Source organism: Crocodylus porosus, unplaced genomic scaffold, assembly GCF_001723895.1.
Source record: "Crocodylus porosus isolate Cpor-Errol unplaced genomic scaffold, CroPor_comp1, whole genome shotgun sequence".
NCBI classification, from domain to species: Eukaryota; Metazoa; Chordata; order Crocodylia; family Crocodylidae; genus Crocodylus; species Crocodylus porosus.
Genome location: NW_017728939.1, coordinates 3,329,228 through 3,345,560, shown reverse-complemented (window position 1 = coordinate 3,345,560; position 16,333 = coordinate 3,329,228). Strand labels below are relative to the sequence as shown.

The 16,333-nt window shown below is 42.1% G+C and overlaps 1 protein-coding gene across 3 annotated transcripts in view; it reads right to left on the bottom strand.

The window, feature by feature from the left end:
• Positions 1 to 3,613: 3,613 nt before the first annotated feature.
• SRSF4 (serine and arginine rich splicing factor 4) overlaps positions 3,614 to 16,333 on the bottom strand; it is a 21,597-nt gene continuing 8,877 nt past the window's right edge. Inside the window, exons 2-8 of one of the 3 annotated variants that reach the window (XM_019547659.1) lie at positions 10,502 to 10,616; positions 9,118 to 9,260; positions 8,555 to 8,798; positions 8,097 to 8,209; positions 5,928 to 6,142; positions 5,293 to 5,373; positions 3,614 to 5,101 (exon numbers count right to left, since the gene is read on the bottom strand). In XM_019547659.1, coding sequence (XP_019403204.1) covers positions 4,273 to 5,101; positions 5,293 to 5,373; positions 5,928 to 6,142; positions 8,097 to 8,209; positions 8,555 to 8,585 — 1,269 coding nt within the window. In that variant the 5' untranslated portion in view covers positions 8,586 to 8,798; positions 9,118 to 9,260; positions 10,502 to 10,616 and the 3' untranslated portion in view covers positions 3,614 to 4,272. The other 2 variants (XM_019547660.1, XM_019547658.1) reach the window with 2 other exon arrangements.

Sequence of the window (16,333 nt, the reverse complement as noted above, 5' to 3'; positions counted from 1 at the left end):
TTTCAGCATCATAAATTCTCACAGAACTCATGTTTCCCCAAGGCCAAAATAGTCTGATATATAGCAAACCTCTTAGGACAACTTCATATTCTACCTAAGAGTTTTCATTGCAATTTGGGATAATTCCCCATATGCTGCTCAACGCGTCTGCCTTTTTCCTTCAGCATCACTGCAACAAAAAATCAATTCAACTCTTCAACCTGTGTGTGAAGTAGTGTGTAATACAGCATATATAATTCCAAAATACTAAAGTCCCATCTGTTTCAACCATATATCCAATGTACTGATAAGTTTTTTAAAAACACCCTTGTGTTTGAATATGTTACCACTTGTGAGGGCTGACCAATTTGTATTTGCTACTCAGGAAAGAGGCTGAAATTGTACTTCAGCTAAGGTCATTTTTTAACTAATCAACTGCTTTCCATTTAGCATGGGGATATGCAAGTGGGCACTGATCTGCAGACATTATACTATTTAGCCAGCTTCTTTACAACTTGGGTTCAGAGGGCAATTAAACAACAACAAAAAAAAAGAATTATACTAAGGAACCCAACCCTAGGTAACATGGGGGTCACAGGATTGCCAGATGTGGTCTGCATCTCATCCTAATGTACCTCCTCTCCCTACACAGATACACTCCCGCTTCATTAGCACTTGCCATTATCTATCTTAAGATGCCCCTCTCCTCCCTGCAGGAAAATACACTCAGTTCTCTCTCATCTGTTCCAGGTGCTCCTTATAAAAAGTACTGCAAGTTTTGAGGTAAAGGCACGAGTATCCTCCCGTATAACCACTGGCCAGCCTCTACTATTGGCCTCAGCCGATTCACACTGTCTAAACAGAAGTCTGCCATGATTAAGATGAACTTAACATTACACAACTTGGAGGCTTCCTTTCCACATTACCATACTTTTGAAAATGGATTTCCCCCCACCCCCGATCAACACTACTCATGGGGGTATGAAGCTGGAAATACACTGCCAAGGTATATATACATAGGTGCCAAGGAACTGATATGCTTCCCACAGACAGAGTGCTCATGTCATACTTCCTATGTGGCAGGATCCAGATGAGTGCTGGTACATCTGCACTGTATACATTCACATATAACTTCCTAAAACAACTTAAGGGACTGTGGAATCTGGTCTGTGTTCCAAGCAGGTGCAGTATCTGAACCTACTTCGAGTGCCTGTGCTGATTTTGGTTTCCATGCTACTTTTCTATTTTATCTAGTGTTTTCCTCTGCTCTGCTGCTGTGGGAAGGACCCCTATCATCCAGGTAGATGGGGTTTACAGTGGAAGCAGTGGAACTGACAGTACAAGGTAAAGCAAACACAGAAGTGTGTATTCCTACCCAGTCTGAGTCAGACTATACCATGTTTTTTTGCAGGCACCTTTTCCGCACAAAAATTGACCTCCATAATTGAGGTACATGCATGTATTAATCGGGCAGCTGATTTTTTTTGCCCAAGACAAGCACCTTGCTTTGATCCCTGCTTTGCAGTGCAGCAGCTCTGGTATTACTCTTCAGGCAGCTGAGGGAGTCAATGGCCCATTGTTTTTCACAGGTGTTAAAGATCATCTCTCCTTTCCAATGGTCTTGACTGTCTACTAATGAAGCCAACCTTTCTTAGGGGAAGTTTACCATCTGCTAGGGTTTTTGGTCTTGTCCCCTATTTCACAGCTCTTGAACTCTTTTCAAGATCAGAGATCCATCCACAGAGACCAGTTTTCAGCAGCAGCTAAGCAGGAAAGGGAGTCAGTTGAAGATTAGGCCCCATCCCTGCTCTCTCTCACTGTAACTCTGGAAAATTTTATTTTATTTATAATGCCTTTCAAAAATAAAGTGCATATGATATTTGGGGTGTGTTATAGGCAAGAAAAATACAGCATTAACATATTGTCTTAACATTTTCTAGATAGACTGTTTCTCTTTGAGGAAAAGTGATTTCACCCCTTCATACTATGAAAACTGATACTGCATTTCTCTCAGTCTGATCAATAAAAACCAGGATGGCTGGTTTCACTTATTTCTGGTCAGTTGTATTCTAACTCTTTGTCCTAGCACAATGTTGCAATTACAAGCAGTGAGATAAAGGTTTCTATGTAAACACGTTATTTTAAAGTTATCCTCAGAAAGCCACTCCTAATGATTTTAAATTTTCTGAACATAAAACCTGTATTTTGGGCCTCTGTGAGAGAGTGGAGGAAGAGCTGGGTGAGGGCCAGGGTCACTGGAAGGGAGAATACTCACCGCAGGTGTGAGGGGAGTCCTGACCAGAGTGATGGGAGACACCACCCTGCTTTCAGACCCGCTGCTCCCTCTGGATTGGCAGAGGGAACCCACAGAAAGGCATTTCTGATCCCAGAGCAGGATGGCAGGGGAGGGATGCCAACAAGCCGGTGATGGGACATGCCAGGCTTCAGCAGCTGATGGGATCCCAAGTCTTCCAGTAGGTGGAGAAAAGGAGCCTGTTAATTAGAGGTGGCTGAAGGACCACAGTCAGGAACCTGACGAAGGAATGCTGGGGAATAGCAAGGACCCAGCAAGCAGAAGACAGATGCAGTGAAGACCGTGGTGGGCCAGACCACAGTAAGAGAGGCTGGCACGATTGGGGAGTGAAGTAAGAGCCCTAACCTGGGTGGGGACAATCAGAGGGCAGCATCTCCTTCCTTTTGTGTTACTGGGTGTTGTTTTCATTTGGATAGCCTCCCTCTACTGTGCCAGGGCAGGGAGCAGAGAGCCCTAGATGGAAGGCCTGTGATTCTGGTGTGGAAACTGGGTGTGGGACCAAATGTCTGTTGAACAGAGACTGATTTAATTTAAGTGGATTACAGCTAGGGTACTTGTTATATTTATTCAAAATAAATGACTGATTTGACCCCAGGAAGTATTATTAGGCGATTACCTGATGAGCTCTATAGGGAATGGTTTGGAGAGAGAGTGCCCAATGAGCCGAGGTAACCTGACCTGTGTTATTGATTAAGAGACTTGTCTTTGACTCCATAAAAACTGATCTAGGATGTGGGCACTAGAAATCATGGATAAGTCAGTTTGTGTTGCAAATTAAGGAACTCGTTAATGAGCTGATATAGTGAGAGAGTGGATCAATCTTGCTGTGTGCAAATTAATCTAAGCTGGTAGCCTAGTGGCACCTGAATAAACTTGAATTCTTTTGGGATATAACCATTGTCCTTTTTCTGGCTAGCGAAGAGCTGTTGGAATTGCGACAGTTCAGTGAAAAACCTAGGTCAAAGTCACTTACCATCTTGCATGGTATGGAAAGGATGGAGCGTAAAGGGAGGAGGAGCCCCACAACAGTTCCCGGGAAGGGCTCAGAGCGATTGTTGACCTTTCTAACTCCAACTCCCAACTAGATTTGTAGCATCATCAAGACCTGGTGGGTGAGGGCAGAACATCTGAGATAGAGGATAGCAACAAGCCCTAACTATTCCCCAGATGGCACACTCAAGTAGAACATCCAGGAGGCGAGGCCCCCAACCCTACAGTTTAACATTTCAACAGCCTCAACTGCCTCTTAGTTCAAAGAAATATACAATCAGTAGAAGAAATAACTAAACACAGCATGACTGCATATAAACCATCATCAAATGTTGTCAAGCAAAAATAGTCTTTATTCAAATTTCATGGAAACAGGGATCACTTTTACTTTGCAAGACGGGGGGAAAAAATAAAATAAAAAAAATTTAATATAAAACAAGGATATTGTCACAATACCAGAATATGGAACTCTACTTTCCCCCACCCCCATGGATTACTGAAGGTATCTATTTTCCTGACTGTGCTATTCACAACTCTGTAAGTCCAAAAATATGAAACAAAAAGTAGTATGAAACTTAAGACTTAGCACTTTCACTAAATGGCAAACATCAAAGGGCACCAAATCAAGGGCAAAGATTGCTGAAGTCACCATACCTACCTATCAGTCACCATTCCAACCTCATCAACCAATCGAAGTACAGTGCAGCTTCTCTGTAAGGCTGTTCTTGGAAAACAAGGCAATTTTGGTGGTCTAGGAAGAATGGTGTTATAAAGGGGGAATCTTTCTACAGGATAGCAAATGAGCTGCTTAGCCTTGCACCAGAAAGCATTACAGAGAGGGAGCACTGTATCAAACAATTATAGACACACCATTAGGATAGTTAAAAATGTACAGCATTGACATGTGTTCTACTTCAATCACTTGTGCTACAACTACCAAACATGTACAAAAGATGTCTCATATAGTTCCAGGTGTGGTTGCAGCAAACTTAGGACCTTGAGCGAGATCTTGATCTAGATCGGGAGGGTGATCTAGAGGGAGACCTAGATCTAGACTTGGACCGGGACCTGGTTTTGGAAATAGATTTTGATCTGGAGCGAGATTCTGATTTGACATTTAGTTTAGACTTAGAATTTGACCGAGACCTGGACCGAGATTCACGACTTGCGTGTATGTCCTCACTCTCGCTTTTTACCTCCTTTTTGTCAGATTCTGGTTTTAGATGCTCCTTGTCCTTGGACTCCGATCTGGATCTAGACCTGGACCGCTCATGGTCTTCCTTCTTTTTCTTCTTGCTACTAGATTTGCTGTCTCGCTTGCTGTGCCTTTTGCTCCTCTCGCTTTTGCTGTGGCTCCTGCTTCTACTCCTGCTGTCGTCTCTGCTCCTCTTCCTTCCCTTCCTCTTGTCCTTACTCCTGCTACGACTCCTGCTCCTGCTCTCATCTCTGCTCTTGCTTTTGCTCCTGCTTCTAGCCTTACTGATGCTCTTCTCCCTCTCTTTACTCCTACTCTTCTCCTTACTCCTACTCTTCCTCATGCTTGTCCTCTCCTCTTCCTCTGTTCTCTCTTTGCTCCCACTCCTGCTCCTACTTTTGCTCTTACTCTTTTCCTTGCTGGGGCTCCTGCTCTTTGCTTTTTCATCGTTGTTGTGAACAGCACTCTCTGCTTTGTCTTTACTTTTATTCCGGGTTTTCTCTGCACTCCGGCTGCGGCTCCTACTTTTATCATCTTTGCTTGGACTCCTGCTTTTGTCCTTTTGACCTCTGCTACGGCTCTTGCTTCGACTACGGCTCTTGCTTCTGGAACGGGACACAGACCTGTAAAAGCACAAACGGATGGCCACACATTAGTCTTTTCTATGTGGTTTAAGGCTGGTTTGCCTTGAACTGTAGTATGCATACAAAAAATAAAGTATGAGAAAGGAGCTCCAATGCTGCAGAGCTAGGTCAGTGCCTCTTATATTTAAACAAGTGCCCCACTTTCACCCACAACAAAGGTGATAATGTACCTGGATCTTGATCTACTCTTGGAGCGACTGCTTTTGCTACTGCTCCTGCTCTTACGAGAGCGTCTGCTTCGAGAGCGAGACCTGAAACAAAAGGAAATGGGTTAACATTGGGTCACTACAAAACCACAAAAGGAGAAGCCTCTTTGATTTGGGGTGAGTAAGAAGCCCCAGCCTTAAAGAAACAATGGTTGCAATGTTTTCAGCCATTTATACTCAATATTTCAGAAAGGCAGCAGAATGCTTTACAGAATAAAAGTTGTTGACATTTCTAAAGTGCCCATCTTCATAACACTAAATACATAAATACATTCATTCCCACCTGTAGGAAATGTTACATCTCTGAGGATGAACAGACTCTCATTCTGAGAAGCATGTCTTTAGGAATGGGAATTAAAAATGACTCTTCAAACGAACATGGAGAAATTCTGGATGGAGTAAATACTGTTACCCAAGACATCTTAGCCAGGACAAGATGCCTCCCTTTCTTCAACAAGAGATGCTATGGGACTGATGACCAGTAAAATCTGTGTACTGTGGGCCTCTCAGAATAGGTGGGCTAGAATTAGACATATTCCCACATCTGACTGCAATTAAATTAGAACACAGAGCCTCAGATGTATTATGAACAAACGTACCTCGAATGGCTTCGACTTCTGGAATAGGAGCGGCGCCGTCTTGACCCAGGTCTGTCTTCTACTAACCTAATCTTTCTGCCATTTACTTCTGTCCCATCCAGCTTTTCAAGGGCTCTTTTCATATCAGAATAGGATTTGAACTCAATCACACCTTCATTTTTTCTGCCTTTATGTGCGTCTGCATATGTCACTTCACCTGCCTGACGCATATAATCCTAGGACAGGACAGAGGAAAGAAAAAAACAATGCCTAAGAATTCACAGATTTAAGCTGATTGTTTATTCTGCTTGTCCACTCTTAAGTGCCGAAACATTTGTTCATTTGAAGTAAGAGGAAAAAAAAATAAGAATAATTCACATCCACACCATCTTAGTTTTAATTAAAGGTTCAAGTCACACTGGAAATTTTACCCGTAGAGTACTGACTGGCAGGCTCATATTGAAGTTCCTGAGCAAGCTAACAATCGCTATGTAATTTTAGCATTAGAACAAGTGAAAGGTGACTGGCTTAGGGGTCTGTAACAAAACAAGGAGCATACAGGCAGTGACAGCACCTGCTCACCTGTAGTAAACTCAGTCTCTCAGCTCATTCACCCCCTGGCCTCTCAGCTTCAGCTGCTCAACACAATATTTTGTTTTGTGACCCACGCAGCTCGTTATCAGGAAGAGATATTACTCTGCCCAAAGCAAGCTGGCCGACGGGAAACTTTCATGCAGTACTAACTTAGGTTGCAGTAGGGGCTGCATGTACAAATGAGAGGTTTACTGTTCATTCCTATGAAAAGCAACTCAAAAAAGAACCCCACTGAATCCAGCACAGCACTGACTAGTGCATGCTCCATTTAAAGCATTTGATACCAGCTATCTGAAATGTCTACAAATTAAAACAATAAAAATGCTTAGAGGTTTGTTAGTATCCATTTGAACTAGACCTACACAATCTGTTCTGGACAGGCTTGTAAGAGAAAAAAAAGGCTTGTGTGGAACAGGGGGCAGTTTCGGGATGAAGTTTACATCTAAACTTTACTGTCTCATTCCAAGAATTATCCTAATTTCAAAAAACAAGGAAATTGAGGCAAAGGGGTCAAGTAATTTGCTCAACCCCTTTGCCTCAAGGCTTACAGGGTGTCCATGAAAGAGCCAAAGCTCAACCTACATTTCTGAGTCAGTTCTACGTGAAGACTCCTCAGTCATTGCTTCTCATACACTGGTGAAGCTCCCAACAGTTATTCTTAAGGTGCAACATGAAAAAGTAAATATTTTATAACCATGCTTAAAGCTGTATTAAAGACATACTCTCCCCCATGTTTCTCATGTAACTGGGATGACTGGTGATTGGCAGCTTACAAAGAAACTTTATAAAGAGCACTTATATGACTTATATGAGGGCAAGGGAGAAAAGACAAAGAGAGAAGACATTTGGCACATGCTAATCACAGCCATCTGTACCATGGCCTATACTGAGGAGCATTCCCATAAGAGTCATTTCCCCAAGGTGGAGAGGCTCTCTCCGTTCCCCCCGCATTTTCTTTTCGACTGTTACTTTGTATGACTTTTCTTAGTGTGCAAGAGAATTCATCTCAGAGTTTCTTCAAAAATGGCCAAGTTGTTTAAGGAGTAAGAGTACAGTTTTTTTGGCTAAGATAGCTCTAGCACCTCCAGTGTAGAAGAGGAAAAACTGAAGTCATAGGAACATAACTCACAGATGCATCTTTCCTCAGTCAGAGTTGACTCTGCAGAGGTTTAGAGACGAAACTTCTTTTCTAAATGTATCTTAAGGCATCTTAATTGACCTTTATTAAATGATAAAATGAATGTTCTCCAACTGGTCCACTAACAGCATGCAAGTATACAGATTTAGATGTTGTGGGTATTTCCACTGAGTGCATGACAACTCAGGATCCTGTACAAAATACAGGTTTTGAAGAAGAATGGACTACTTCGTAAGTGTTGTTCTCCAATGGGCATATATTATACATGTTAAAATGAGAACAGAATATCTGAAGTAGTCAAATATTTACAGCACAGGTGGTTTAAGAGACTCATCATGGAGCGGTCCTTCACAACGCAAGGCTGGGTTAGTGTCAGGGTAACAGCCTGAACAAGTTTTCATTAACCCCAGTAGAACTAAGCCATTTGCTCAGCCAAGATGAAGAAAAGGGTCCCATACCTTCAGATCTTGCCAACTGCAACGGCTTGACAGATTTTCCACAATCAATCTGTACTCTGTACGGGTAGGAGGACCGTACTTATCTCTTCCACTTCTTCTATAACCATATCCACCTTTAGGAGGTGACAAGCAGACAGCAATACTTCAGCTAGGGAAATGGAGTGGCTTAGTTTACACCCCAGACAAAAACTCCTCTGCCCAATATACCAGCAAATACATTTAATCTTCACCCCACCCACTAGTCTAAACTACATTCTCCTTGTTTAAAATATAACATTACAGAGATAAAACATTAAAATAATATAACTACAATACTTGCACATAATTACAAGATGTATAATCATATAGTTACAATTAAAAATTAACATGCAATTAAATTTAAGTTATTAAAAATTTGTTTAAATAAATTTTGAAACAAGAAACCAAATCACTAAAGCCAGTTTACTAATGTTACTTACATTGATTAAAGGTTTTCTGAATATCTGACATGAATAAAGATTTTCAGGCACCTATTTCAGTTTAATCTCATCTGTCTCTAACCCTTGGGATCCTCACCACCCAGGTCTAATGGGAAAAGGTTGCGGTCGTCACATGGCTTCCTTTTTTGGTCAGCCAAGGGCCACAAAGGTCAAAGAGCCACTCATGGAAAGGTAACCCAAGGTCAGCAAATGGAACAGGCAGTCATCTTAGCCTCAAAGGACTCTTTTAATTAAAACATTGAGGTCTTTGTTAAGTCTATGTTAAACAATCACATTACAAATAAACCATTCAAATATTTAAATAAAAATAACAACAACAAGAAATGGTACAAGAAATTGCATTCATTATCAGTTAATTAAATTAAAATATTTTATATACAATTAACAAATAGATACATATTCAGATCAATATTTACATTTACAATTACAAAAGCAACACAGTCAAACTTCATATCATTATCTTTTAAAAAATTACTTTTTTTTAAAATAAATATTTTATAAAAAAAAAAGTCACGGAGATACAAATGCATTTTAGTGCTTACTGCGTCCAGAACCATAACTGCTGTCACGACGTGGGCCCCTGGCATGTTCAACAATTACTCGCTCTCCACAAAGGTCTTTGCCGTTTAGCTCATAAACGGCATCATCTGCATCACGCAGATCATCAAACTCAACAAAGCCATACCTAGGAGGAGACAGAGACTGTTCAGGAAAAAACTACACCCACCTAAGGTGTCTGTTTATCAAAAGCAATTCACATCAGAGTAGGACCTTTCACTGCCAACGAAGTGGGGACACGGTTACCTTGAAGCAATACCTCTCTCTCTCTCTCTTCCCCTCCCTTCCTTCACCCCGCCATCCAAACCTTTGCTGGCCACCAGTGGCCAATTCCTGAAGGCTTCAGGTCAGGGTCCCAGCCCAAGGATCCTACTCCTCAGTTTGTCGGTCTACAAGGTAGAAGAGGGCTTAGACATCAGCGTTTTACTCATAGCTCTATTTGACTTAAGGAATTTCTCGATACCTCGGTACATCCACGTTTGACACTGAAATATTACTCCACTTTGTGTTTGGAAGCTGCTTGTGTTCCTTCCCCAGAAAATGCCAAAAGAAGGCAAAATATGAATGGATGCCAGGGAAGGGGTTTATCAGGAAGGCTGACCGATTTCACTCTTCACTGTGGGCAGTACTGATGTGTTTGAGTAAGAAAAAGGACTACATATGCCCGGTCCTACTGGTAAAGTATAAGTTTCTAGATAGACTTGTGTTAAGGAGCTTCCTGGATAATACTGAATAAAAGATAACACTTGAGGATGCAATCCTATCAGTATTGGTCATGCTGAAATCCCATGCTCTGAAACTATGAACTCTGTGTGCAGGGTCCCTACAGGATTGGCCACTCACCATTGTTACATTCACAATTAAAAGACTTTGTCAAAAGCTTTAGATTTAGAGCTTGCAAAATGCCCACACAGAAGAGCTTCATACATGCATAGTAGCACTGTGACCACGGAGCTCTCCGCAGGCATGGCAACCTGCTGGTCAAAGCAGACTGCAGCCAGGGCTGTAGTCTGCACAGCAAAAAATGCTGTGCCTGTTTTGCTAACTGCTCTGAAAACACAAATAGGAAAAATGCAAGTTAGAGGAAGCCAACAAGAACACACATTTTAGAAATAGGCCTTACACTTGAGTGGGCATTTTTGGCATTCCAGGCAACTTGCCCAAGGTCACGCAGCAGTGCTGGGAATTCACACCTCCTAGATCCCAAAACTAACTGTGCAGAGATTTTATAAATACACAAATAATTTAAAATTAGACAGGTAAACCCCAATTATCCAAATGAATAGGGGAGGGGTGGAAGAGGGGACAGCATCAGAAACTGCTGACGACTTGGGTTCAGATAACAAGAGTTTACCCCGCTTCACTTACCCTGCCACGACCCAAGTTCAGGCGTCCTAGTCTCCCCTGCAAGAGCTGATGATACCACAGCCCTGTGCAGCACCCCAGGGAGCCCCGTTTCAGCTGGTTGCAACATCTCTGGCTGCTGTAGGGCAAACAGAATCCTGAACTCAGGTCTTAGCAGGCAAGTAAAAAGGAGGAAATGATTTTCAGACATTTGATTTTCAAATTTGTATATAATTGTAATTCAAAGTCTCATCTCTTCTCTTAGGTCATTTAATTTTTAAACACTTTCACTTCCTCCTTGAATGCCCTAGTCACCAAGAAAACTCTACTACATAAACTTTAAATATTTAATCAAAATGTTTAAACATGAAATTTCTCATCCAGGTATTGCAAATAAATAGCTACTTCTTCATGCAAGTGTGGGTAGTCTTTTAATAGTGAAGCAAGTGTGACTTTGAGCTATGAATTCTGACTTACTTACTCACAGTCAATCTACCAACAAAATAGTTCACACCTAATCTTACCCCATGCCTCATCTGCCAAAATAAAGCAACTATCTCCTTATCTTTATACAGATTTCAAATGCTTTGCAATACTGTGTTTGTAATAATGACTTCACTCCTAGATATTAATGTATTTCCTATGTGCCGGCAGCCCCACAGGAAGGTTTTAAAACAAAAGAAGGACAATAAATGTATTTTATTGACGCTTTAAAGATAAGGCTTAGGAAGCTAAGCAAGATTTGAATTTGGCCAGAACAGCAGATTAAGAAGCCTCCTCTTTCAAACAGCACACCAGGAACTGTTAGTGGGTGTACTTCAGCACTCCATGTTACATATCAGCAAACACAGGACCGCCCCAGCAGCCCAGCACTGTATAGCACCAGGTTCACCTACTGAGAAGCTAGTCATCTGTGAAGATATACAAATACTACCTCCTACAAAATGCTGGTTTTCTCTGAAGGGTTCCCATGCAAGTGCAGGACAAATCCTGCTCAGCTGCTCCCTCCAAGGCAAGCAGGCTTTTAATAATTGCTTTCTATGGCTATGTGAAAAGGAGATCAACAGCATAACATGCGAGTAACCCTAGAATAAAAAAAAGTATATAAATGACAGAAAAGGAGAATGTAAATAGAAGTAATCAATTGCAGGAAGGAATTTTCTAGGTGTTTATAAAAATAGCAAGGAAAAAATGTATACAGCATGCGCTATAGAAAATATGTGACTGCTTTCAAGTCATACTACACACAGCCCAGAGATAATAAGTAATATTGATCCACACCTCCCTTAAATATACTTCCCATCTTAAAGTTTAAACAACATGAATTAAGATCCCTTAGAAGGACACTTTAACACCACAAAAAACCACAAGTGCTGACAAAGCCTTCTCCAAAGCAATCTGAACCTGCTGTTATATGGTGGTAGTGCAAGTAAATCTTCTTTTAAGTGTCTACTGTTATTACTTTAGATGTGGCATAAAACTACTTACTAAAAATGTCAATGCAATTTACTTCAGATAATGTGAAGCTACATCATTTTGCTGTCCATGTATCAAAAAAGGAAAAAATGGCAAGAGCACATATCTTTATTTCTAAGCAATTCCAGTCGATCGAACCACCTAAAGAAGCTTTTTATCAAAGACAAAGGGAAATGGGATTTTTAAAAATTGTTTAAACGCCCCAAATAATAAAGGGCAGCTGAGTCAGCCGCACTCCCTCCTATGCAGGGCTTTGAGGTACTGGATTCATACCAGCTGGCTGCATGTACTCCCCTCTACTTGCCAAGATCTTCAGAGCTAGTAGGGCTCACTTCTATGGCACACAAGGTACTACCAAGTTTTCCTGCTGCTCCCACGGGGACAGTGCTAGATAGCCTTGAACAAGCTGAGCTATGCCAGTTCTAAAGTATGAATCAAATATTTGAGCAGTGTCAGTCTAAAGCAAGGCTAACTGCCAATTTGTTGTAGCTTACTGACTTACTAGACTGAACGCTGCAATATTTACTTACTGCCAGCGTGCGTTCCCGATTTAAGGTTTGATTCTAATGAGATGCTGAATGGAACAAGACACTTGGCTGCAGTATCGTCTTCTGTCTTCTCAGGGACGTGGGGCAGTTTGCTCAGACCAGCCTGGGCTCTGAGATCACCCTAGGATTCTGTGGAGGCATTGCTTAAACTCTGGGGGTTTATGCCCCAACATGGTAAAACTGGCCACTTTCACATCTCTACTTCAGCCACCAGATTTGACACTGTGGCATTCACATGATTTGCACACATGATGCTTTGTCCTCAGTTATGCACACCTTTCCTGCCCCTGCAAGGGGTGTGCCCCACAGTGTAGGAAACACTGGCCTAAGGTGATTCAAAACTGTAGTAGAAAAAAGGTCACCTGAGCTAAGTACCATGCTGAATATAACTCGCCCCATGGCTCCCAGAAGTCCTTCACTGGGACAGAGGAAGGCAGGACAGGGTGGCACCTTGCCAACTGAATTGTTCAAATTCCAGAGGGTACAGCCTGCTTTGTCAGATGCTCTGAACAGGGAAAGAAGATTTGGGTTGATTATCAGCATTTTTGTCTGAGGCCTAGAATCAATTTGTTTTGGTTAAGACATCCCTGAAGTTATTTTCTACATGTGATTTCTTAAGTTAATTCAGTGAATTCAAACTACCATATTTACTGGAATCCAAGACAAGTGGCTTTCCCCCCACCATTTAATATGGGGGGCGGGGGGAAGCCTTGTCTTGAATCTAGGTACCAGCTTGGGTCAGGCTGCTGCTGTGGCTCCAGAGTTGGAGCTGCCACCTACCGCAGGCTGCGGCTAGAGTCACCACGTGCTCTGTGCTCTGGGCCAGAGTCAGGGCATACAGTAAGTGCAGCACAGCGTGAGTGTATGCACATGCGGCGGGGAGGGGAAATGGACAGACTGGGGCAATTGACCAGGAGGAAAAAGCAGCAGGGAGATGGGCACTAGGTGGGCAAGCACCAGGGAGCACATGCACAGGGGGAGGAGGTGGTAAGGGACACAAAGGACTAAGGGCAGAGATCAGGCCACCCACTCTCTGCTTTTTATCCAGCCAGGAGCAGTGGGACAGGGACTGGGAGGAGTTTAAGACAACCTGCCGGTCCTTAGACTCTCTATATTTGAAATTTATAACAATTTTATAATTTCCCATGTATAGAATCTAATTACTGGGAAGGGGTCATCTTAAATTTGGGTAAATAGAGTAATAAGACACTCCTCTGTGGAATTACATGCTTTCTTTGGGTAGTGGATCACAAAGTTACTCCAATGCTACTTTAAGTAGCAATCTAGCAAGGACCTTTTTTCTTTATTGTAACAGCCTAGCTAGCGAAAGCACATTAAAAAATAGTTTCCCTTGTAATCTTCATTTGTCCATAACTGAAATTCTCTTTCTACTGAAACAAAGAAGTTTTGGGAAAATCTGGAAAGGAAAAAGGGCGCACTCTGTTCTGCCTTCCTCAAGAAGCATCTCCTATTATCTTTCATTGTATGGAATTAAATGTCCCTCCCTTCCTCTCCCTGCTAAGTTAGATGCTGAGACTGCAGTTAAAATAGTGAAAGAAAAAGTAAGTCTTATCAATGATAAGCAATGACTGGTATTCCAGACAGAGTGCCCAAAAGATAGGAAAGGAGTAGGGTGACCATATTATTTTAAATGAAATCTGGGACACTCTCCCGCACCCCCCCACACACCCTGTGCTCACAGCAGCACCCCTCCCCTTGCCCCCGTGAAGCGGTACCTAGGCCAGCCCACCACTAGCTGCTGCTCAGGAGGAGCTGTGCTGGGCAATATGGGCAAGGTGGCACCAACCTGGGACTTTTCTTTTCATATTCACCAACCAGCAGGGATGGCCTATGACATCCGGGACTGTCCCTACCGTATGGTCACCCTACATATGACATTCTTTGTTAAACTATTGTCTCCTGTTCATTCTGGGAAGTGCTCCTCTGCTGATTTGATCTATGCTGCCTATAAAAATAGACATGCCCCTCATTTTAGATGAAGGCAAAATTAGGACCCCAGGAAGCAGGCTGCAGGAAAAAACTGACACTAAGCACTGGGGCCATTTGAGGCCTAAACATTTTACAGGTTTCAAAACACCCACTTAACTTCCTGCCAGCCTCCTAGCTTTGACTGGATACTAACCACAAATCATCCAAGAGCAGTTTACTCCAAATCTCCAGTACGGTGATGAAAGGGAAAGTGGTATCATTTTGTTAACTTCTGTTTTACGCCTCATGTTGAAAATGTTGGAAAACTGGTGAAAAATGCTTATTAGTACAAGAACATTAAACAGATCCTCTTAGAAACAAATCTCAAGATGACTGCTGGCCAGCAAAGCCTAAGAGTTTGTAAAGGATTTCAGTTAATAAAGACTATGGTTAATTGCCTACTCCAATATCTTTATGGCTAGGTAGAAAATGGATTGGACACACAAAAGCTGCGATTATAGGAAAGACTTCACCTGATATTTACTGTAACAGCATCTTCTTAAAGACAACCCTGTTTTCCCCCTGCCTCTTAAAGACAACCCTGGGAATCTATTCTGCTCAACAGAATTGTGTTCCTTTAAACAACATAGCCAATTTCAGGCCAAAGCTTAGGGGGGGGTTGCTTTTATTTAAAGTTAAGGTTTTTTACCAAGTTTCAAACCAATAAATGCCACAAGAGAATATTTAATGGCGCACTACAGGGCTAGCAAAGAAGAACAAAAGCATAAGGCAACTTATTGTTGTCCCAGCTGATCTAAATGTAAAGCAATACCACAAATAGTGAAAAGTTAAGTTAGTGTCAACAATAAAAGAAAATCTGGCATAACACTGCTTTGGCATCTGCTAATCTTGAATTTTTGACAGAAGTGGGGGAACTCTTTGGGTCAAGGGCTTGATCTGTATACTGATCTGAAATGTGCCATCAACCTTACAAACATTTATCAAGTGGGGAAATGAGGTATGAAGTCTGGGACTCAGCCAAGGAAAGGGCAACCCATAGGCAGAAATGGAATTTATGATACTCAGCAACTAGGTCTTGTGGTGGGTCTCAGCTGTTTGTTTTTTTAAATGATCAAGAAAAGGAACACCATTAGAAGCCCGCTGGATCCATGTACGTGGTAAAATCCAGACAAGGGAGTCTTCATTCTCTACAAACTTCTTGGTGGCTTTCAAAAAAAGGAGTGAGAAACTTGCCATTTAATTTGTTGGCCACAGTTTTTCACAACAGTGCCATAACCCTAGCTCTGTGGTAGCACATATACTGCCTAGTAGACTCTGGCATGCTGAACTCTAGTAGCATAGAGCAACACCTCCTTCCCGCAAAGAGCTGAAATGACAGAAATATGCTCTGGAGAACTTTGGATGATTCTCTTGGCAGATACCCATAACCACCATGAGTATGATGATTCCACTTGAAACTGGTTCTATTTCTGGATGTTGTAGAAACTGGAAAGGGAATAAACTAAAGATCGTTTTAAGAGGCAGGGCTCAACTCCTATCCTGCCCCCCTATTACAGCGTTGAAGCACTGATGACATCTCAGCAGTTCTTGACCATTTGCCTTCAAGTACCAATATGAGTGCTGCAGCTCAAGGAAGGAAATGATACCTTAAAGCTCCAATTACACCCCTCTCCAATCCTTCCCCAGGCTTGGATAAGCAGTACAGACAGCCTCGTGCATCTTCAGCCTAGGACAGATGTTACTCAACTGGACATTCAGTCAAGTTTTAAGAGGTGATGTCCATATTTATAATTTATTCTTGGTACAAAAGGGTTGCCTGTACTCAAGACTGGGGTCCTTTGGCAAGCACTAGTTGTTGTTGTTGTTTTTTGGTTGGTTGGGG